We start from the raw sequence: 23,353 nt of genomic DNA on the forward strand, positions 1-23,353 counted from the left end.
AATCAAAACACCAAATGCACTAAACAAAGAAAGAATATTAAAAGCAGTAAGGGAAAAAGGGCAAGTAATTTATAAAGGCAGACCTATCAGAATTACACCAGACTTCTCACCAGAGATGATGAAAGCTAGAAGATCCTGGGCAGATGTCATACAGACCATAAGAGAACATAAATGTCAGCTCAGACTACTATACCTAGAAAAACTTTCAATTACCATAGATGGAGAAAACAAGACATTCCATGACAAAAGCAAATTTACACAATATCTTTCCATAAATCCAGCTCTACAAAGGATAATGGGTGGAAAATAGCAACACAAACCTGGAAACCACACTGTAGAAAAAGCAATAAGGTAATCTTTCAACAAACCCAGTAGAAGATAGCTACACAACTAGAATTTCACCTTTAACTAAGAAGATAACAGTAAGCAACAATCACTTTTCCTTAATATCTCTTAATATCAACGGTCTCAATTCCCCTATAAAAAGAAAGAAACTAACAGACTGGATATATAAACAGAACCCAATGTTTTGTTGCATACAAGAAACCCACCTCAGTGACAAAGACAGTCGCTATTTCAGAGTCAAAGGTTGGAAAACGATTTTCCAAGCAAATGGTCCTAAGAAACAAGCTGGAGTGGCTATTCTTATATTGGATAAAATTGACTTGCAACCAAAAGTTGTTAAAAAAAAAAAAGATAAGGAGGGACACTTCATACTGGTTAAAGGAAAAGCCTACCAAGATGAACTCTCAGTTCTGAACATCTATGCTCTGAATACAAGGGCACCCACATTTATAAAAGAAACTTTAATAAAACTCAAAGCACACATTGCACCCGGCACAATGATAGTGGGAGACTTTAACAACACACTCTGACAATGGACAAATCATGGAATCAGAAACTAAACAGAGACACAGTGAAACTAACTGAAGTTATGGACCAAATGGATCTAACAGGTAGTTATAGAACATTCTACCCTAAAGCAAAAGGATATACCTTTTCCTCAGCACCTCATAGTATGTTCTCCAAAACTGATCATATAATTGGTCACAAAACAGGCCTCAACGGATACAGAAATATTGAAATTATTCCATGTATTTTATCAGATAACCATGGCCTAAGGCTGGTCTTAAGCTCAAGCAAAAGCAATGGAAAACACACATACACATGGACCTTGGACAATGTTCTCCTCAACGATAGCTTGGTCAAGGAAAAATAAAAAAAGAAATTAAAGAATTTTTAGAATTTAATGAAAATGAAGACACATCATACCAGAATTTATGGGACACAGTGAAAGAAGTGCTAAGAGGAAAACTCATAGCTCTGACTGCCTCCAAAAAGAGAATGGAGAGCTTACACTAACAGCTTGACAGTGCACTTGAAAGCTCTAGAACAATAGGAAGCAAATACCCCCAAGAAGAGTAGACGGCAGGAAATAATCAAACACAGGGCTGTAATCAACCACATAGAAACAAAAAGAACTATACAAGAATCAACAAAATGAGGAGTTGGCTCTTTGAGAAAATCAACAAGATAGATAAACCCTTAGCCAGACTAACCAGAGGGCACAAAGACAGTATCCAAATTAATAAAATCAGAAATGAAAAGGGCAACATAACTACAGAAACTGTAGAAATTCAAAAAATCATCAGATCCTACTACAAGAGTTTATATTCAACAAAGTTTGAACATCTGGATGAAATGGACAACTTTCTAGATACATACCAGGTGCCAACATTAAAACAGGATCAAATAAACCATCTAAATAATCCCATAAGTCCTGAGGAAATAGAAGCAGTCATTAACAGTCTCCCATCAAAAAACAAACAAACAAACAAACAAACAAACAAACAAACCCAGTAACTGATGGGTTTAGCGGGGGAATTCTACCGGATCTTCAAAGAAGAGCTAATACCGATATTCTTCAAACTATTCCACAAAATAGAAACTCAAGGAAACGACCCAACTCATTGTATGAAGCCACAATAACGCTTATACCTAAACTAAATAAAGACCAAACAAAGAAACAGAACTTCAGACCAATCTCCCTTATGAACATGGATGCAAAAATACTGAACAAAATCCTGGCCAACTAAATCTAAGAATGCATGAGAACTATAATTTACCATGATCAGATAGGCTTCATCTCAGTGAAGCAGGGATGGTTCAATCCATCGATGTAATCCACTATATAAACAAACTATAGGAAAAAAAAAAAAACACTTGTGGTCATTTCATTAGATGCTGAAAAGGTTTTTTTTTTTTTTTTTTTTTTTTTTTTTTTTTTTTTTTTTTGACAAAATCCAGCATCTCTTCATGATAAAAGTCCTGGACATATTGGGAATCCAAGGCCCATACCTAAACATAGTGAAAGCAATATACTGCAAACTGGTAGCCAACATCACATTAAACAGAGAGAAACTTGAAGCACTCCCACTAAAATCAGGGACCAGACAAGGCTGCCCACTCTCTCCCTACATATTCAATATAGTACTTGAAGTCCTAGCTAGAGCAGTCAGACAACAAAAGGAGGTCAAAGGCATCCAAATTGGAAAGGAAGAAGTCAAAATATCACTATTTGAAGATGATATGATAGTATATTTATGCGACCCCAAGACTTCCACCAGAGAACTCCTAAAGCTGATAAATAACTTCAGCAAAGTGGCTGGAAATAAAATCAGCTCAAGCAAATCAGTAGCCTTCTTCTACTCAAAGGATAAACAAGATAAGAAAGAAATTAGGGAAATGACACCCTTCACAATAGTCCGAAGAATGAAATCGAAGAAGGTCTCCAAAGATGGAAAGACCTCCCATGTTCATGGATTGGCAGGATCAATACAGTAAAAATGGCCATCTTGCCGAAAGCAATCTACAGATTCACTGCAATCCCCATCAAAACCCCAAATTTTTGTTATTCTTCATAGAGCTAAAAAGAACAATTCTCAAATTCATCTGGAATAACAAAAACCCCAGAATAGCAAAACCTATTCTCCACAACAAAAGGTCTTCTGAGGGAATCATCATCCCTGACCTCAAACTCTACTACAGAGCTATCGTGATCAAAACAGTTTGGTATTGGTATAGAGACTGGCAGAAAGATCAATGGAACAGAATTGAGGACCCAGAAAAGAACACACACACCTATGGTCACTTGATATTTGACAAAGGAGCTAAAAACATCCAGTGGAAAACATCCATTTAACAAATGGTGCTGGATCAACAGGAGATCAGCATGCAGAAAAATGCAAATCAACCCATTCTTATCTCCTTGTACAAAGCTCAAGTCCAAGTGGATCAAGGACCTACACATAAAACCAGACACACTGAAACTGTGTGACAGGAGAAAGTGGGGACAAACCTTGAACACATGGGCACAGGGAAAAGTTCCTGAACAGAACACCACTGGCTTATGCTCTAAGAACAAGAATCAACAAATGGGACCTCATGAAATTGCAAAGCTTCTGTAAGGGAAAGGACACAGTCAATAGGTCAAAACGGCAACTAACAAATTGGGAAAAGATCTTTACTAATCCTACATCCAATAGAGGGCTAATATCCAATGTATACAAAGAACTCAAGAAGTTAGTCTCCAGAGAGTCAAATAACCCTATTAAAAATGGGGTACAGAGCTAAACAGGGAATTCTCAACTGAATGACTCTAAAGCACCTAAAGAAATGTTCAGCATCCTTAGTTATCAGGGAAATGCAAATCAAAACAACACTGAGATTCCACCTCACACTGGTCAGAATGACTAAGATGACAAACTCAGGGGACAGCAGATGCTGGAGAGGATATGGAGAAAAGGGAACACTTCTCCATTGTTGGTGGGATTGCAAGCTGGTAAAACCACTCTGGAAATCAGTTTGGCAGATCCTCTGAAAATTGGACATAGGTATATATGGTTCATAGACCATTCCCGGGCATATACCTAGAAGATATCCCAATATGTAATAAGGACACATGCTCCACTATGTTCATGGCTGCCTTATTTATAATAGCCAGAAGCTGGAAAGAACCTAGATGTCCTTCAACAAAGGAATGGATACAGAAACTGTGGTATATATACACAATGGAGTACTATTAAGCTATTAAAAGCAATGAATTCAAACAAATTCTTAGGCAAATAGATGGAACTAGAAAGTGCCATCCTGAGTGAGGTAACCCAATCACAAAAGAACACACATGGTATGCACTCACTGATAAGTGAATGTTAGCCCAAAAGCTCAAAATAAACAAGTTACAACTCACAGACCACAGGAAGCTCAAGAAGAAGGAGGAATTAAGTGAGGGTGCTTTGGTTCCTCTGAGAAAGGGAACAAAATACTCATAGGAGCAATAAAGGAGACAAAATATGGAGCAGAGACTGAAGTAAAGGCCACCCAGAGACTGTCCTACCTGGGGATTCATCCTGTAAACCGTCACCAAACCCTGACACTACTATGGACGACAAGAAGTGCATACCAAAAGGAGCATGCCATAGTTGTCTCTGGAGAGGCCCTGCCAGAGCCTTACAAACACAGAGGCAGATGCTGGCAACCAACCGTTGGTCTGGGTGTGGGATCCCCAATGGAGGAGTCAGAGGGTGGTCCAGAGGAGCTGAAGGGGTTTACAACTCCATGGGAAGAACAATGATTTCAGCCACCCAGACACCCCAGGACTCCCAGGGACTAAACCATCAGCCAAGGGGTACACATGATTCCAGCCAAAAATGTGGCAGAGGAATGCCTTGTTGGGCATCAGTGGGAGGAGAGGTCCTTGATCAAGTGAAGGCTCAATAGATGCCCCAACAAAGGGAAATGGGGGGAGGGGGAGTGTGTCAGGTGGAGGGGCATATACGTTGGAGGCGGGGGTAGGAGGAGGGGTTGGAACTTTTTGGGGAGGGGGAAATAGGGAAAGGTTTTACCATTGGTAATGTAAATGAAGATGATATTCAATAAATTAAAAAAAATTTCCATTTGTGGAAAACAACTTTTGACAATTAGGGTAATTTTTAAATGGAATTTTCTGGAAGTCTTCTCGGTGCTGATAAAACACTTTGGAGACAGCTTTTCAATAAAAATTAGAATAAATTATAAATAAAAATTAAATAAATTTTCAATAAATTATTAGAATAAATTAGAGTAAATGAAGATGATATTCAATAAATTTTAAAAAAGTTCCATTTGTGGAAAACAACTTTTGACAATTAGGGTAATTTTTAAATGGAATTTTCTGGAAGTCTTCACAGTGCTGATAAAACACTTTGGAGATAGCTTTTCAATAAAAATTAGAATAAATCATAAAACTTGGGAGTGTAATTAATGGCTATGTATACTGTATTGTGGACATATACCCTGAACAGTAACAGAAAGTATGAAAGAAGGCATTTACCTGGATCCAGATCATCCCAGTCCTTTAAATCATTTAAAATGCTCCCCAAACTCGTATACTTTCAATTTTCCAAGGAACTGAAAACATACCAGCTATCACCATTTTTTATTCTCTATGAAGAAGCTATGAGACAGTTTGCAGGGAGTTCTAGTTCCATTTCGAAGACAGAAAATACCCCTACCAACCTTGAAAACTAAGTTACCTATCGTAAGTGTTGACAACATACATGTCCAAGGCTTTTCCAGTCTACTGGTATAGAATGAGTTCTGTTATTGGCATTTAAAAGCAGATTCCAGGATGTTCTGAACAGGTGGCCTATGAGCCAGATTCTGTAAAGTGTTGATAGAAAGGATTGGAAAGTGAGTGTGATTAGGGTGCATTATATAAAATTCCCAAATTTAAAATATTATATTGGGGAAAAAAGGAAATATCAAGCAACAGAATAATGAGAGAGAAGAAAGAGAGAGGGGGGAAGAGGAAGAAGAAGAATGAGGAGGAGGAGGAGGGAAGGGAGGAAGGGAAGAACCAATTGTCAGGGTCAAAAATTGAAAGAATCCAGCCATCACTTCCTATCACCCAGGAAGAAGATACAATGAACTCCAGGCTGCTCTGAAGAGTACAGATTCAGTCCATGTGTCCATTTTAGCATCTGAGTTCAGCCAGGTTTTGGTACTTCTAACAGTTATATCATCTTTTCTAAAATTAGCTAGTTTTGTTGTGAAGCTAGTTAAGATAATGTAGTGAAATGATTTTTGAAGACTATAAAACCTTATTAAACACATATAAGTAAGTTTTTAGCACTAAAATAATCTCTTGAAGTTAATCATAAGAAACCAATTATTCCCGCTGGCACCAAGGCATCAATAATGAAGAATAATAAAACTATGTGATACTGATTAAGGAGCCTCTCTCAAAACATTCTACATTCACATTGTAACTGAGTCCTAAGCATTAAGAAATATTTTTGAAGATTGTCTTTTTCACCTCCAGCTCCCTACAGAAATACCATGCTGGAGTAAAAGCAGCCACTCTGACTCCTGGCATGTGAGAAACAGCCCAGTGATACGCATAAGTGTAGGTTTCTGTTCTGATCTTTCCATAGTTGTAACAGTGCTACAGTGAAAGGCAGAGGTACATTGAGAATTATTCCCTCCTGTTTGGGGCAAAACTGAAAATAGATTCCTTTTTACACACACACACACACACACACACACACACACACACACACACACGCCACACACACACACACACACACACACACACACACGCACACACAAATACATATATACATGTGCACATATACATACACAAATACATACACATATATATGCACACACAAATACAGGCATGCATGTAGCTATTCTCTTTTAATTTTAATTTGGCAAATGTTTGGACCTAGAGCCAGGCTTTATGGCTAGGTCTCCAGTAACAAATTCTCACTAAACTAACGATCTGCCCCTAACTATTAATTATGACAGAGCGAAGGAGCATAGTCACTGAAATCAGACAGGCAAACCATGTGACATTCTGTAATGCTAAAAGAGAATGGTTAGACAGATTAAACTTAACAGCATTTGATTGAGTAGAGGACAGTTTTGCAAAGTGGACTGCCCTCAAAAGTAGCAGCAGTCTACCACATGCACAAGTAGTATGTACAGACCAGCAGGAGACTGAGGTCCAAACACTGCTTGGTGCTAGGACTTGGCATGTGCCTTGTTTAGGCACGTCTCTCTGCCTGTGGTTTGCTATTTGTTATGAAAATATCCTCTAAGCTAACCTTTTGGTTTGTTTACTTTCCAAAGTACTATCCTCTCCATATTCAGAGACTCATAACATAATGACGGGTTAGCTAAATTTCCTTTAATAGGAATTCCACAACCTGACCAAACAGAGTGGTGTTAGTCTTTCTAAGAAGCTATCAACAATGAAGAATATTTTCAAATTTAATCTACTATTTTCCTCCAAGATAACAGGTCAACAAGTCTGATAAACAACATACTAATTCATGCTAGATACGAAACACAAGTAGCTAATTACAAAATTAGCTATAATTACAAAATAAGTTGGATGAAATACTTCCCTCTCAACAGAACCCAATGTTACATCACGACTTTGTATACTGGGTCTCAAGTCCACCTTCTGTGATCAAAGGAAACCTGTATACCAGTCCAATCCAACTCATCTCACTTCACCTCACAGGATACCGATGGAGTGAAAAAGGAGACATCTAGAACTTCTAACCTAAGCATTTTACAAAGTACAGTTACAGCTTACACATGAAGCATTACCTCGGAAGGCTCACTGTTGAGGACTTTCCCCAGTGGGACCAACTCTTGAAAAGTGGCTGCATCACAGGGTGCTAATCTCATTATCTATTAATGAGTTCATTGGAGCAGACTTCATCAAGAGATAGCGGCTGGTTGGAGGAATTGGATCAGTACCTGGCGGGTGTCTTTGAAGAGTATGTGATTTGTTCCAGGTTTCTTGCCCTGTCTGGTTCTGAGATGAGAGGCTTGTTGCTCCCAAGGTGTTTTGCCAAAAATGTGCTGCGTCACTACAGGCCCAGCAGGAAGCAGCTACATAAGCCTGGAGCAACACCACTGGCACCATGAGCCAAAATCAAGCCTTCCTCTTTTACTTCTTCATGCATTATGTCACAGCAACAGAAAACAGTCTCAATAAAATTCAAATCCCTGAGAGCAGAGCCCTCATCACTAGGCTGCAAAGCCCCTTACATGTGCAGTTACAGTTAGGAGCCAGTTGATCAAGGTACCTGATCCTTTAGCAACACTTGGTTTGAGTTCTACGAATGGTCAGTCTGGGGTTTTCTGAAGACTTGATTCTGGAAGGGAACTTACAATCAGTGTGAAGTTCCTTTATTTTGTAAACACACCATTAGAAACAATCTTCAGAATTCATACTAAGTGAGACGATGACTTTTAATGTTTAACTAGGGCCTCATTAGATATGGACAATTAAAAAATACAAAAAAAGGAAGGTAAGAAACTAGAAAGCAAGGCATACAATTATGTAGTCCACAGAGAAATTAGTGTCTGGTAAGGTACAGGCTGTACCCACATAATCCCTTATCTTGCCTGGTATACCTATGGGATTACCATTTTTGATCACACTAAATTCAGTATTAATGACAAGTAGACATTTTACATTCAGCATTAAGAAAACAAATCAAATACAAGCACTTATAGTAATATTTTTGTGAATGTTTTCTAACAACAATTTCAAGGAGGCAAACGACTATGATTTCAAATTCTGTTCTATTTTGAGTTTATAAGAAGCCAAACTCCAGCACTGAAAATCTGCTTTGCTAATGAATAGCGATAGTTAACCACTATTCATGAGTAAATTGTGTTTATCAGTTAAATATGTAGGAGAAAATTTATTTATGGCAAATTTACTTTTAAAGACATAAAATGATAGTTAGTTTACAGTTTCACAAAGGTCTTACCCGGTCAGAATGGCCAGTAGCTGAGGCCAGAAGTTTTCCCTTTCTCCAGTCCCAAATGCAGACTGTGTTTTTGGCATCCAATCCCACAGAGGCTAAATGCTGAAAGAAAAGAGAGAAAGAGAGAAAGAGAGAGAGAGAGAGAGAGAGAGAGAGAGAGAGAGAGAGAGAGAGAGAGAGAGAGAGAGAGAGAGAGAGGATGGAAGGAAGAAAAGAGAAAAAGAAAGAACAAAAAATAATTTGAATAATTTAATATCTGAAAGTAAAGAAATGATGTCCTGTTATCCATACCTTTCAATGAATAGTTACTGATTATCTACCAGAGACTAGGTATTGAACCCAAACCCATCCTAACCCCATCACTAACAGTATCCCTGCAGAGAGCCTCCAGTAGATCACACAGCCACTACAGTCCTGTATTCCTGCAGAGGGCCTCCAGGGTATTACACGGACACTGCAGTCCTAAAATATTACACTCATTCGTTCTTTTTTGACCACAGGATCCAACTGTGCAAAGTCTGTAAAGTTGCTGACAGGCCACGAAACTCTTGAGAAGATAGTTTGAAGGCAGAGATTAATAAACACTTAAAATGTGTTTTAAGTGGGAGATCAGAATGATGACTCACACCTGTGAACTCAGATCCCAGGAGGCTGAGGCAGAGGATTTATAACTCTACAGCCAGCCTGTGATACTTAGTGAATATCATTGTGAAATTCTGTCTAAAAAAATTGACATATGATCTCACTCAGGCTGACCCAGAACTCACTCTGTAGACCAGGCTGGCCTCAAATTCATGGCCATCCTCTTGCCATAGCCACCTGACTACTCAGATTATAGATTTATGCCGCCATAGTCAGATTTTTTACTGCAAGATAGAGGGAAGTGTCTTAGTCAGGGTTTCTATTCCTGCACAAACATCATGACCAAGAAATAAGTTGGGAAGGAAAGGATTTATTGAGCTTACACTTCAACATCGCTGTTCATCACCAAAGGAAGTCAGGACTGGAACTCAAGCAGGTCAGGAAGCAGGAGCTGATGCAGAGGCCATGGAGGGATGTTTCTTACTGGCTTGCTTCCCCTGGCTTGCTCAGCCTGCTCTCTTATAGAACCCAAGACCACCAGCACAAAGGTGGTACCACCCACAAGGGGCCCTCCCCCCTTGATCACTAATTGAGAAAATGCCCCACAGCTGGATCTCATGGAGGCATTTCCCCAACTGAAGCTCCTTTTTCTGTGATACCTCCAGTCTGTGTCAAGTTGACCCACAAAACTAGCCAGGACAGGAAGTATGAAGTCCAGCCTAAGCATCTCCATCACACTACATTTTGAAGAATCTGACAAACACATACCCAAAAAAAATCCAATAAATGAGCCTGATGTTGTCCTTAATTTATATAATTTCACAAACAGCTTGTGTGTAAGGATATATAATCCTATAAAAGGAACATGTTATATGCTACTCATCATTTGAGGTCACATCAGTTTCCTGTCCTCACAGTCAAACTCAACTTTTAATTACAAGCAAAATGAAAAGCATCAAAGGTAGGTAGGTGTATGTGACACTGATACAGGGGTTCTTGCAGGACACCTCTTAGAAGACAGAACCACATGTTAGAGGTCTTGACTCAGAGTAAGTGAACGCAGTTTGTTTTCTAATTAGCCAAATGGCAGGACTTGGAAATGTAAGATAATTTATTATCTTTTGAGAATTTCATCCGTGTATTTTAATTATATCCACTTCTCCCTTCCCTATTTATCCAACTTTGTGTCTTTTGATTTCCTCACCCATCAAGACTAATCTGTGCTGTCCAAATATTCTCCAATGTGTTCCCATCTAGTGGAGCACAGTTGATTTTCCAGGGGCTACACTCTTAGAGAAAACCGATTCTCTCTCTCCCAACAGCTAACGATTGCCAACAACATAGAAATTAGTAGAATTTCATGTTCAGCTGCCCTCTCTACACTGGGTTGTCTGGCCCGGCCTTGTACGGGTCTTACGTGTGCCATCACTGCTACTGTGAGTTTACATGTGTAGCAGCCCTGCTGTGTCCAGAGCATTTCCTTTCACTTTTTTCACCGCAATATTTCTGCCCCCTCATCCACAATGAGGCTCAAGTCTGGAACGTATGTAATACGTTCCATTTAGGACTGAGCAATCTTCAGTCTCCTATTTTCTGTGCTTTAGACAGTTGTGAGGTCTGTGAACTGTGAACTGTGAACTAACAACAGTTCTCTCTGTTAATCGGCATCTACTGCAAAAAGAATCTTCTCTGATGAGGGTTTAGATATGCATACATAATTGGGTATGACAAAAATACTTTGGAAAATTAATCAACATCAATAAATCTTAGTTTTCTCATTTGTGAAATGAGTACAAAATTAGCATTTACCTTGTCAAACTCCACGAGTTAGGTGAAATTATAGAAATCCAATGATTTGGACTGTGGTAATACAGAGATATGTGGGCTCACATTTCTCACTGATTTATTACCTACTTGTCTTGTTGCTGTGATAAAATACCTGATAAAGCAACTTCAGGAAGGTAGGTTTTGGCTCACAGTTCTGGGGATACGGTCTATTGTGGTAGGGAAGGGGGTGGCAGGAGCAGGTGACAGATGGTCTCAGTGCACCCAAAGTCAGGAAACAGAAGGCAAACAATGCTCATTGTTGCCTCTCTCTCTCCTTTCTGTTCAGTTCAGGGCACTACCCACAGCTCAGGAGAGTTGTTCCATCTCAATTAACCCAGTTTAGATAATTCCTCACAGGCACACCAGAGGCTCTTAAGTGATTCAAAATTGTGTCTGGCTGACGGTATTAACCATTACTACTCTACCCCCTTGTCAACTTACACCCACATGACCTACTTTTCAGCTATAATCTTCTCCTTGGTTCCACAGGCTCATAGCCATCTATATAAATGTATTTAGTTCAACATCAAAGATTCCTACCATAGTCGTTTACAGTTCTAACAGTGTTAATAGGTCTAATGGCTGAGTTTCTCCAGAGTCGAACAATATCTTAACTGTGAAGTCCTGTACAATGTTTCTAAGTTGCACACTTCTAACATACAAAGGCACAGAATAAACACTCCCATTCCAAAGGGAAGAAACAGAGCACCACAAGGAAAGACTGGAGCAGTGAAGCCTGAAACCCAGCAGGGAAAAGACCATGTCCTGAAGTTTGTCATATCTGGGGCTTGTGCTAGAATTATCTGAGTCCTAAAAGGCTGCAGCTCTGTTGCCTGCAGCACATATATTCTCTCTCGTAGCCTGGCTGTACTTTGTGCCTGAAGTTGTCCTCAACAGATGTCCCATGACTGTGACATCTCCACTATTCTGGGATCTCCACTGTAACTGATGCTTCAGCTGCACAGAATGGCTTTTGCAGGGGCCTCCTTGCAGGACCTATGACATGATGCCTGGGCTCAGCGTTTCTCTCTCAAAGATTTTATGACTAGCTCAAACTTGCATTTTCTATATTTGCAAAAAATATAACCATGCACACAACATGACTAAATTCTGTGGGTATTGGCTTCCTCAATGATAGCCTCCATTTTCTCACTCTGGGAAAATACTCTCCTGGCATTTGCTTTCAAGGAATAGAAAAACCCTTCAGATGCCTTCAAGGCACAGGCTCCACAGTTTCAAATTATTTTGCCTTTTCGTGGTTGGGGCCTTTAATGAGTGGAGTCTTGCTGTGGAGTTTGTGGGGCAAGTTCTCTGTCCTGTGCAGAGCGGCAGGTTCTCATTCTCAGTGTCCAAGTGCAGAGCAGCGGGTTTTGATGAACAGTTTTAGCCTCTTTTTTTTTTTCAGCACACACCTTGGCAGCAACTTTGAACTCAGTTAAGGTGTTTTCCTCATCAAATTATGCATTTTTAAAATTCTGTCTGTTTCATTTGTTCTTCTTTGCACTGACCTGGAGAAAGGTGGTGAGGGATAATCACACCACAGCCTGAATGCTGTCCTGCCTTCGACTTTACTCCACCAAACAAACTGCTCATTACGCTAGTCCTCAGCCTCACTCAAGGCCAGAACGGATGGACACGGCCAAACCCATTGCTGGACTATCACATCAATGACCTCTCATCCAGTTACCAGTAGAATTCTCGCTCCTGTCTGAAGCACTGTGAACCAAGTCTCTATTGTCCATGCTTCTTTGTTTTGTGTTCCAAGGTCCAATCATACGGACATACTAAGTTCTGCTTATGATACTCAATGGTTTTTCTAGTACAAACGTCCAAACTCTTATACATTAACTAAATTATAAAACATGATTTATATTTTCATCAATACAAGAATATTGGAATGGGTGAATTTTATTCAGCTTGTTTTTAATGGAAAATCAGTTTACAAACATTAGCAGTTGCACTCACTTTTCCTGAGTTCAAAAAGCAAATCAATAGAAAAAAAAAACCCGTTTTGCTCATTTATAGTGACAGGCCCCACAGCTACTGAGATAGCATTTCTATTGCCTTTGTCAATTATGAGGTAGTGATGAATTTGTCATTTCCTCAGTATTACTACAGTTCAGCGAACTCTGCCCAGAGAATGCAGCAGGCCTGAAGAAGTGGGCACCAGCAAGCTGAAGTGTCTCACCTGGCTAATAGGCTACTTTTCTCCACTGACACTTAAAACCACACAGCCCGCACAACTCCCCACCTCTCAAATAAAACCTCAAGACAAATAGCCAGGAATCCAAAAGGAGACGGATGAATAAAATGGAAATAAAGAGAAGTAAAAAGAACAATGAACTCATAGTCACAGCGGGATTGCCCTCCAGGGTAACGCATGTTTGTGATACTGGAAAACAAAATAGATTAAAAAGTGAGGGAACATGCACGAGAGTGGGGGTGCCAGCCTATGTCTGTGGCCGTCCACGCTGCATGTCCCATTCAGTTCAGCCATTCATATCAGTTCCAGCTCTCTCTCACAACAGCAGAAGATGGCACAATATTAATTACCTTAAAATGATTCTATTCAGGTCAACTCATTGTCACATGCAGTTTTCTTCCACTCTTAGTTCGGGTGAATGTCTAGGTATAATTTTACTGGTTTTTCTATGACACTGACTCACAGAATGAACACTGGAATTAGCTAAACACTGATTGAATAAAATAATTGCTATACAAAGGATGAAAGAGACAGCCGAAGGAATGCTATGTAGGGACCGGTGACGGCTGCGGTGGGAAGCGGCAAGGCACATGTGAGTGCAGCCTAGCCAGGAAGAAGCCCTCAGTTCTGCCATTCACCTTTCAAAGATACATTAGCCTTCTTTCCGCCAGTGTTGTTGTATGTCCAAGGAAGGAGACACAACTTGTGGGGACTGGGAATGTTTCATACCTCTGTGGCATTTTCAAAATGAGTCTCTTCAAGAGGGTAAAACAGGCAGATAGCAAACTTCAGATGCGGATTGGAACATGAGCCAGGGCATGCAACTACAAAGGCATAGTCCACCCTGACTACATGGAGAATGTGGGTAAAAAAGCTGGTTAACAGAGAACGCTCACCTACAGTGTTTGTACTTCACTCAATGCTACTTTCCAGGGGCTTTGCTGGCTTTAAGATACTTGGACATTTTCAGCTGGTGAAATGAATTACTGAGAAATTGTGCAGAAGAAACTAGAGAGCTGGCCAAGTGGCCTAGAGCCATGTAGTAGTCCACAACCATCTATAACTCTAGTTCTAGGGGATCTGATGACTTCTTCTGAATTCCAGGCACGACTGTGCTACACATACATACATACACATGAAATAGTAATATATGCTAAATAAATAAATAAGAATTACAAGGACAGTAATTCAGATAGTGTTTAAATAGCATGATATATGGCTCTGACTTGGAGTGAAAGGGGCTGGGCCTGAAAGTGGGGGAAGGGTAGAATCCATGTGAGTGTTATTACAAAGGAAAGCATAAACACACAGGGATTGCTGGCTGCTTGAATTAGACGGGGGCTGGTGGGTGGAAAGAAGAAGGAATAAGAAGTAACCTCACGATAGAATTAAAAGGAGTCTTGAACGGACCCCTAGGAGGTGCAGTGACCACCTGAAGCCCAGCACAGCATTTGACCAGGATGTGAGGTCTCCGCAAATGGCGTGGTCCAGCCTGGGTTCCAGGAGAGCTGCCAATGACAGGCAACAAGCTTGGGTCACTGCACCCATGGTCTGGAATTCAGAGTTCCTTTATGGAGCTTTTTAACCAGATAGTGGAGTGGAACCAGGACAGCCCAACCTGACACCTGCTGAGAGGGACGAACCAACAGTGAGAAACTCTAGGAGGTTGCCAAGGGGAGGCAGCCAACATTCGTAGCTGCCAGTATTACAATTTTAGGTAAATTTAAGGACTCGTTAAAGAAATTATAAATTAGAAAGATACGCACCTGTCCATCCGAGTCAAAAGCCAGGCATGCGACTCCATGTGTATGGACATCTTTAAGAATAGACACAGTATGGACATTATAGGAATCCCATATGCATATATATGGCTCCTTTCCAACTTGGCCAGTTGCAATCAGAGTTTTATCTGGGTGTAAGGCAAGGCTGAAAAAGAAAAAGACCTTTTATTTTTAACATTCTCTCTTTGAACAAAAACCAATATATATTGATCCTCCTTTACCCCAATTTGTTTATTTTAAATCATCAAACCAGATGATCTCAGAACAAAGAGTCTATCTGTTCCCAAAGCAGCCAACTGCCTGATTATTATAAAATAAAGTGTTCAGCTTTGGCTTAGTAAATCTTAGTAAATTTGATGGAAATTTTTATCTAATTTTACCTACTTAGTTACCTTATAAGTCTATATTAACCATGGTCTCAAGTCTCTAATAACATATTTTATATGGTCCTACCAATTTGTTAAGTTATATTTACTTATTTTCAAAATATTATTAAACATTCAACCTAGCTTTTGACTTAAAAAAAAATGCTGTTGCTGGAGTGGGTAAGCCAGCGCTGAAGACAGAGCAAGGGAGAGATGGCCCAGGTGGGGGTAAAGATGCCCTCTGTCTCCTGGTCCCTCTGTATCTGAGGCACTTTGGAGAGCTGAGCCCAGGGTCATGAGAGTAGGGAATAGCTGACCCCGAGGTAATGAGAGCAGAGAGCTGGCCCTGCCCCTCATCAACAGCGACCCTGCACCTCATCTGGGCAGCACGGTAGAGCCTGGCCCCGGTGGACTGGGCACAGGTAAGCAGGCCCCAAATGCATGAGTGTGGGAAAGCTGCTCCTGCCCCTTGTCTGGCATGAGGTGGTATGTGTGTATGTCGGGGGAGGGGGATGCACCCCCTTGACACCTGAAGTACCTAGGAGAGCTGACACTGGTGTCATGAGAACAGGAGAGCTAGCCTTCCCTCCTTACTGGCTGCAGTACTCATGAGAACAGGCCCTGTACCTCACCTGAGCAATATAGTGGAACTGGCCTTAATGCCAAAGGCATGGGTGAGCCAGCCCCAATGGTGTGAGATCAAGAGAGCTGGCCCAGCCCTCACAGGCTCCAGCACTTGGGACCCCCACACCTCGACTGGACAGCAGAGTGGAGCTAGCTTTGGAGGCATGGGTGTAGGTGAACTGGCCCCACAGAATGAAAGCAGAAAAGCTGACCCTGCTCTGGCCAATGGCTGCACTGGATGGCCTAGCCAGAGCAGTGTTGGAGAGCTTATCCTGGTGGTGAGGATAAGGGAGAACAGGCAGGCTGACCAGCTCAGCAACACCCAGGACCAGCTCTAAATTGGCCCATCAAAAATCTCTGTCATCTGTGAATGGTTGAGGTGCACGAAAGGGTCAGTCCTGCTGTTCCAAAGCTGCAGGATCTCCATGACACAGGGCAACAACAGGATAACAGGGAGAGTTCCAGTGAGGTGTCACAGAAGCCAGAGATCTCTAATCAGAACAATGACTCATTGCAGTGAACATTTGCAAATGAAGATGTGTGGACAGAGGGATCTACTGTGTGACACACTGACACACTACAGCTCCCACAGTGAGATGTTTCCCATGCTTTGTTGTTGCTGTTGTGTTTTATTTTGTGGGGGAGGCAATGGCAGAAGGTGGATATGAGGAGACAAGGATATGAACAAGAGTGGGGGACATGATGTGAAAATCACAAGGAAGCAATGAAAACAAAACTGCTATTGCTGGAAATTCACTTTTCCATTAATTAAGCAGGTTTGCAGAAACATAAGACAGATCCTGTTCTCATTAGGAGTCCAAAGGACAGAAAGGTCCCAAGGTCAAATATTGCTATGTGTCTGTTGTCATAGATTTTGCATTTGAAGTGAAACTTTCTTTTACATAAGCCACTGTGATGCCAAGGGAACTGCAGATTATTAAGCATGTGGCTTGTGGAATAGTTTCCCTCTGTAGTTCTAGCAAAATAAAACTTCAGCAAATAACAAGCCATGTTCCACAACACCTGCAGCAGCCAAGAGCAGAATGCAAGGGAGTCAAGCCGGGAAAATCACCATGTCCAACAACGTGTAAAGAAGACAACAACGTGTAAACAAAGACTGGTGCTAGGAATCAGGAAAAACGGCAGAGCCAAAACCTGGGGCTTTACCAGTCTGGAAATCCAGCCTGTTCAGCTCTCCACCCAAGCCCTGAGGGGTGAACACACAGACTCTCACATACACTAAATAACTAAATCTTCTTATAAGTGAGTCTGACATGTAACAAGTAGGTTCTCTGAAACACATATTCAGGGTCTGGTGAGATGCCCTGAGGGTAAAGGCACTTCAAACCACCAACACAGTGAGAGGAGATATAAGTGATTCTGACAAGTCATCTGCAGACTTCCATATATACACCATGACATATGTGTACCCATATACATGCACAAGTGAATAAATGAATGAATGAATAAATAAATAAATGAATAAACATGGATGTAAGTATAACAGTTTTAAAATAATGTTATTATTATGTATCTTTATAATGAGTAATAAGACAACTCATGAGAGTAGCTCTTATACTAACAGGGAATGGTAGGGACTTAGACCCTTTTAAGGTCAGAGAGCACTTTCCATGTTAGTTGAAAAATGATTTTAGTTTAAATAGTGTCTTCTCTTCACAGTATGGTTAGAATTTTCCTGTGTCTGATATTTAATAGTATTTAATAGTTCACTGGGTTTCTGTTACCATAAATAACTAAGTGCACCAATTCATACAAAGAAATTATATATTTGGCTTCAGATTTACCACTTTTTCTTTGTGAGTAAGTTGTCCTTGCATTGTGGTGGAAGCAAAATGGCTCCTATCATAGCTGGGAGGGAAAAACAAAGGAAAGAGGCAGAGCGCCTTAGCTCTAGTAAGGCCATTTGCCTCAAAAACTCCCTCCAGACTCTTTCTTAAAAGCTCCACCACCACACTCCTGAGGAGCAAGCCTTTACCCCTTGGACGTTTGGGAATACTTAAGACCAAAGCCGTCACAAAAGCTGTCCTAGAAAACTACCAAAAGGTTATGAAGTGTCATACTGCTCCATTAATAGAGTGAATGGAAGCTGTCTGTGAAACGCCCGTCTAAGACACAATGGCACATACTAAGGAATGCATTCACTATAATTTTAGGGATTTGATATGTAAAGTACACAAATAGAAAAACACAAAACAGTTATTTGTTTCAAAGTGGCCCTAAAAAGGAGTGTCAGCCGCTATACATGGTGAGGTAGAAAGATGGAGAATGAGTACCCAGCCTCCCAGGACACCAGGGGCTACCCAACTTCATATAAAATATAGGGTATGAGAGGGCGTTTGTTATGAGAAGACAATTTTCACAGTTTGGCAAGAGCAGGAAATGATATGGGTATATCAGGCAGAGGTAGCTCAGAAAAGATCCTGACAAGGCCAGAAAGTTAGGTTACAAAAGGACACAATGTGAAGGCTTCTATGGTGATGGGCTGGAGGGAAGATCTGAGAAGTCTGTAGTAAAGGGAGAAATGGTTGTAACTCTTCATATGTCTTAGAGGGAAACTTCTCAGGTTAGCACCATGATTGAAGACCTACCAGTGATGAAGAAAATAATTTGGATGACTGTATGCTTAGGGGGGGAGCTTTCCTTCATTATCTTGACAGTTTCTGAGCAGTCTCCTGGCAAAGTAAGCATTACAGAAATGCTTTGCTGAAGATGCTCACTGATATTGCTAACAATTTGGCTGTTGCAATCTCTCTCCTCTCTCCTGTGGGCCTACTCAGGGCCTAGGAAAGAAAGAGGAAGGGTATACTACCCCTGAGTGGCTAGAGACAACCCAATAGATACAACTCAATTACTGTATCATAGCTTCTACTTTAAATGACTGAGATACTTGGCAGATTCTTGGGATTCTCAAGCAGCTGGGGTGTAACCAGTAGCCTTGCGTTTTCTCAGTTGTTTGAAATGAGGGAAATTATTGGAAGAAAAGGGTGTGAACAACCTTTAAAGAGGCTATTATGGTTTAGATATGAAGTATTCTCCAATGTGCATTGAAGAATTGGTTCAATACAGCAAGGGTTTGGAAGGTGAGTTGTGAGGGCTTTGAGTTAATCAGTGGATTAAACCATCAATGGGTTCAAACTTAGACAGCATTATTGGGAAGTGGCTCCAGGAACCTGGGAGTGGGGGGTAGTAGGAAGGTCATTGGAGTGAGTGACTTGTCTTTTCCTCTAATTCCTGGCCACCATTACTCCACAATACTCTTTTGCCCTAACATGCTCCCTTACCATGAGTCAAGATAATTGGACCTTGTAAGCATGAACTTTGAAACCATAGTCAAAAATCAACTTTTTTCCTTCTCTTTCTTCAGTTGTTCTATTATAGTGACAAACAAGCCAAACCAAACAAAAATGTCAGTGAGACTTTCATGATTTAGACTTATCAGTTGAAATTACTCAGTATTGCTACCAAACACTCCTGTCTGAATGCATAGTGCCTTTACTGTGGGGTTAACTATCTCAGATGTTATCTTATACCCACACATTCACTAGATGCATTTAAAATCTCCCATTGCAATTAGCTTTTTAAATCAAAGTTATTTTATGCTTTTCTTGAAACTACCTCTTTCTAGTCCATGGTTCTCATTTCTCTAGGTTCCTTCTTTACCACTTGAGTACAACAAAAAGTAAGCTATTTCTCTTTTTCTAAGCCTCAAGTCTCAGGCTTCCTTCCCCAGCTTGCATGCAAGATGTGCATCTTAGAAAAGGGGCCAAATTATTTTCTTCATAACTGGTAGGTCTCCAATCATGGTGCTAATCTGAGAAACTTCCCTCTAAGACATACGAAGAGTTACAACCATTTCCCCCTTTACTGTAAACTTCTAAGATCTTTCCTCCAGTCCATCACCATGGAAGCCTTCACACTGTGTCCTGCTGAAACCTAACTTCCTGGCCTTGTCAGAATGGATGTAGATCAATGGGAGACTGGCAGAGTGATTGCTTGACATGCACAAGTCCCAGGGCTCAGACCCCAGCACTAGAAACAAACAGATAGACAGGACAGAGATAATGACTTCCTGTGGTAGAACATTTGTCTAGCACACCATGAGGTACTAGGTGCAGTCCCTTAGCACCAGAAGCATAAGTGCAGGCACCAGACCAGTAAAGGACAGCCCACATGACTTCATCCTTTGGCTCTTCTTTGCTGGCTTCCCTGAAACGCCACTCCTCTCATCTGATAATAAACTGACACCATCCATGTATTCCCTAGAACACAGGCAAGTTGCATTTACATTTATCTTAAATGTGCCAGTTCAATAGCACTTTGAAAGCTTAAAAAGGTTAAAAAAAACTTCATGAATATCAACAACTGGACTGTTAAGAATATAATCGGTAGCATCAGCTTGCTGTTTAGAGCAGCACAATTCTTAATTTGGTTTAGGCTATCATAGGTGTCTAGCCACTTTCCTCATACCTTGAATACATTCATGGACTCCAAGAAAACCATTTCCAGTGACTGTGGAGAACACAGCCCCAACAGATATATTTATGACACAGCTCTTGCACCTAAGGGTCAGAGAACATCAGAAGAGAGGACAGAAAGGTTGTAAGGGCCAGAAGACCAGGAAGTCTGCTGTGACACTGTGTCTCCTAGAAATAGCTACCTAACAAACCTGAACAATAGCAATATCAATAGACATTTAAGGCAAAGGGGGGATTTCATGGGGACCAACCCTTAACAAAGAACAGCAGGCACCTAATGACTAATGAGGGAGACTTAGCCTTTCCCAAGGATGTGTTCCCTAACTTATCCAGTACAAAAGGTTAACCCTAAAATCATATACATAAATCACAAACATGCATCCAGGAGACTATAGTTATATATTTGTGCATCAGCACATGCTTGCTTGCATGTGTGTGTGTGTCTATATGTCTTTTTGTCTGTGTCTATGTGTGTATTAAACAATAATAAAAGAAAAAAGTTCACCAATTTGAGAGAATTTGGGTACAGAAGATGAGATGGGCTGGAGGGAGGGGATATAAGAGGGGTTAGATGTAGCAAAGGAAACAGGGAAAGTAATGTAATTCATTTTAATTAAAAATATTTTTAGCCGGTCAGTGGTGGCACACACCTTTAATCACAGCATGTGGGAGGCAGAGGCAGGTGGATTACTGAGTTCGAGGCTAGCCTGGTCTACTGAGTGAGCTCCAGAACAGCCAAGGCTACACAGAGAAACCCTGTCTCGAAAAAACCAAAAAGAAAAAAAAAGTATTTTTAAATATAAAAACATATTTTAAAGTAAATAATAGTTTTAAAAGAATCTTTTAAAATTAGCAAAACAACAGGATCTTCCTTCCTAATCCCAAAATACCTTACATCAGTCCAGAAGCATTTTAAAAATTGGTGTATTTCTATGAATGGATTCTCCTCACATAAAACCAAGCCTATTCCTTTATAAATCATAAAGGATATTTGCTCCTTCTATACTGTTCCATGCCTAGGCAGTTCCCTATAAACCAACCATCAGACTAAGATATGGATGTCTGCATACTGTGCAACGACGCACTGTGATGACAGGTATTGTCTCCTGCACTTCTCCACATGGGACAAGACTACACTCCGTAAAGATATTCTCCCGCGTATTCCCACAAGGAAATCATCCCAGCGGACAGCAAAGGCATCCTGCAACATGTTTCAAGCCAAGGCTTGTCTCCTCGCTCCCCACAGCTCTGCTGGGATTTACTCTGAGATGGGCAGCATACCTGGTCTCACCTATATTTCAAGTCTATCTGACAGCTCAGAGTCCATAAATCTAACTCTTTGCAGTCCTAAGAAAATTTGGACTTCTTTGTCAATCTTGAAAAATTTAACAGTGGCCTGGTTGTACTATTAAAATATTTTAAATTGACTCCTGTCATCAGAGGTCTTAATCAAAGGGAAAGCTCATCCCACACCCACACTGAACAGTTTGCTGTGGTTTTGCTTTCCTTTCCCTGCTTGACTTATTGCATCTACTGTATCATACACATAGGAACAACAAACAGACCAAGTGTCAAGAGACTGATTGTCTCTGTGTGTATATAAATTGAGTCCCCACAGGAAATCCTATCTTTTGTTACCATGGTAATAGAAATCTCTGCAGAGGAAGACTTCCACCAACTTATCCAGGGGAAGAAACTGATTTGTTTCTGTAGCAGGCCAGGGAGACGGCAGATAGTATCACAATGATTTCCACATATGTTGAGGAGGGGAAACAAGATTTAACAGGGCCATGGAAAGAGAAGCCTTGCTTACCAGGTTAGACAAGCCCCCTAATTAGCAATGATCAGTCTTGATCGTCTGATATAATATTTATTTTTTGAAAATCCAATTGTTAAAAATAGTTTGAGTACTTGTTCTAAATGCAGCAATCTAAAACAATGTTCTTGATTCTAATATACCTTTGAAACCTTGTTTCCCAGTTATCCAGAGTGCTTAGCAATTCTCTCAGTGATACCTTAATAGTGGTCAAGGTCATTGGGCTGGAACAAGGAGACTGTGGCTGTGCGGACTCAAAGGGGAGTTGTCAAGGCTGAGTGGAGATGCATTTGTAAGATGGAAAACACAAAAGCAGGCTTGATTTGAATACCATGACCCCACATTACACAGCCTAAGACAGACTGAAATTAGTTTCAGTTCCTGGGGATGTGTTTGGAATTAGGACACAGTGCCATCGCCAGGACAGTGATCTCTTTTAACACCATGGAGATGGACTTTCTTTCCAGATGGACCTGGATGGGCAAATGGGAGTGAGAATCTCTCAAAGAGACTTTAAGAATCCATTGCAACCCTTTCCTCCGCTACCACCTGCTACCCATTCGTACTGCTGTGGTAGACCCCTGCCAGTTCTGCCACAAGGAGACCCCCATCTCCTCATATTTCTAAAGAACCAGCAGCATTAAATGTTAAAGGTTAAATAACATTTAACCCTTGCCAGCTCTGCCACAGGGAAGACCCCATCTACTGAAACTGGAGAACCAGACAAATGCAGGGCATTTGAGAGAAGGGGAATACCAGAAGTACAGACACACAGGCTTGCAGGACAGAGAAGCTATAATCAAAGACAGCAAGACCAGCCAATAT

At 40.8% G+C, this 23,353-nt stretch overlaps 1 protein-coding gene across 1 annotated transcript in view; it reads right to left on the reverse strand.

Moving 5' to 3' along the window:
* Eml6 (EMAP like 6) overlaps window positions 1–23,353 on the reverse strand; it is a 325,012-nt gene that overhangs the window by 155,804 nt on the left and 145,855 nt on the right. Inside the window, exons 3-4 of the mRNA XM_052198122.1 lie at window positions 15,213–15,372; window positions 8,838–8,936 (exon numbers count right to left, since the gene is read on the reverse strand). Of these exons, the coding sequence (XP_052054082.1) occupies window positions 8,838–8,936; window positions 15,213–15,372 (259 nt within the window). The remainder of the gene's footprint in view (window positions 1–8,837; window positions 8,937–15,212; window positions 15,373–23,353) is intronic.

Source organism: Apodemus sylvaticus, chromosome 11 (genome assembly GCF_947179515.1).
Source record: "Apodemus sylvaticus chromosome 11, mApoSyl1.1, whole genome shotgun sequence".
NCBI lineage: Eukaryota > Metazoa > Chordata > Mammalia > Rodentia > Muridae > Apodemus > Apodemus sylvaticus.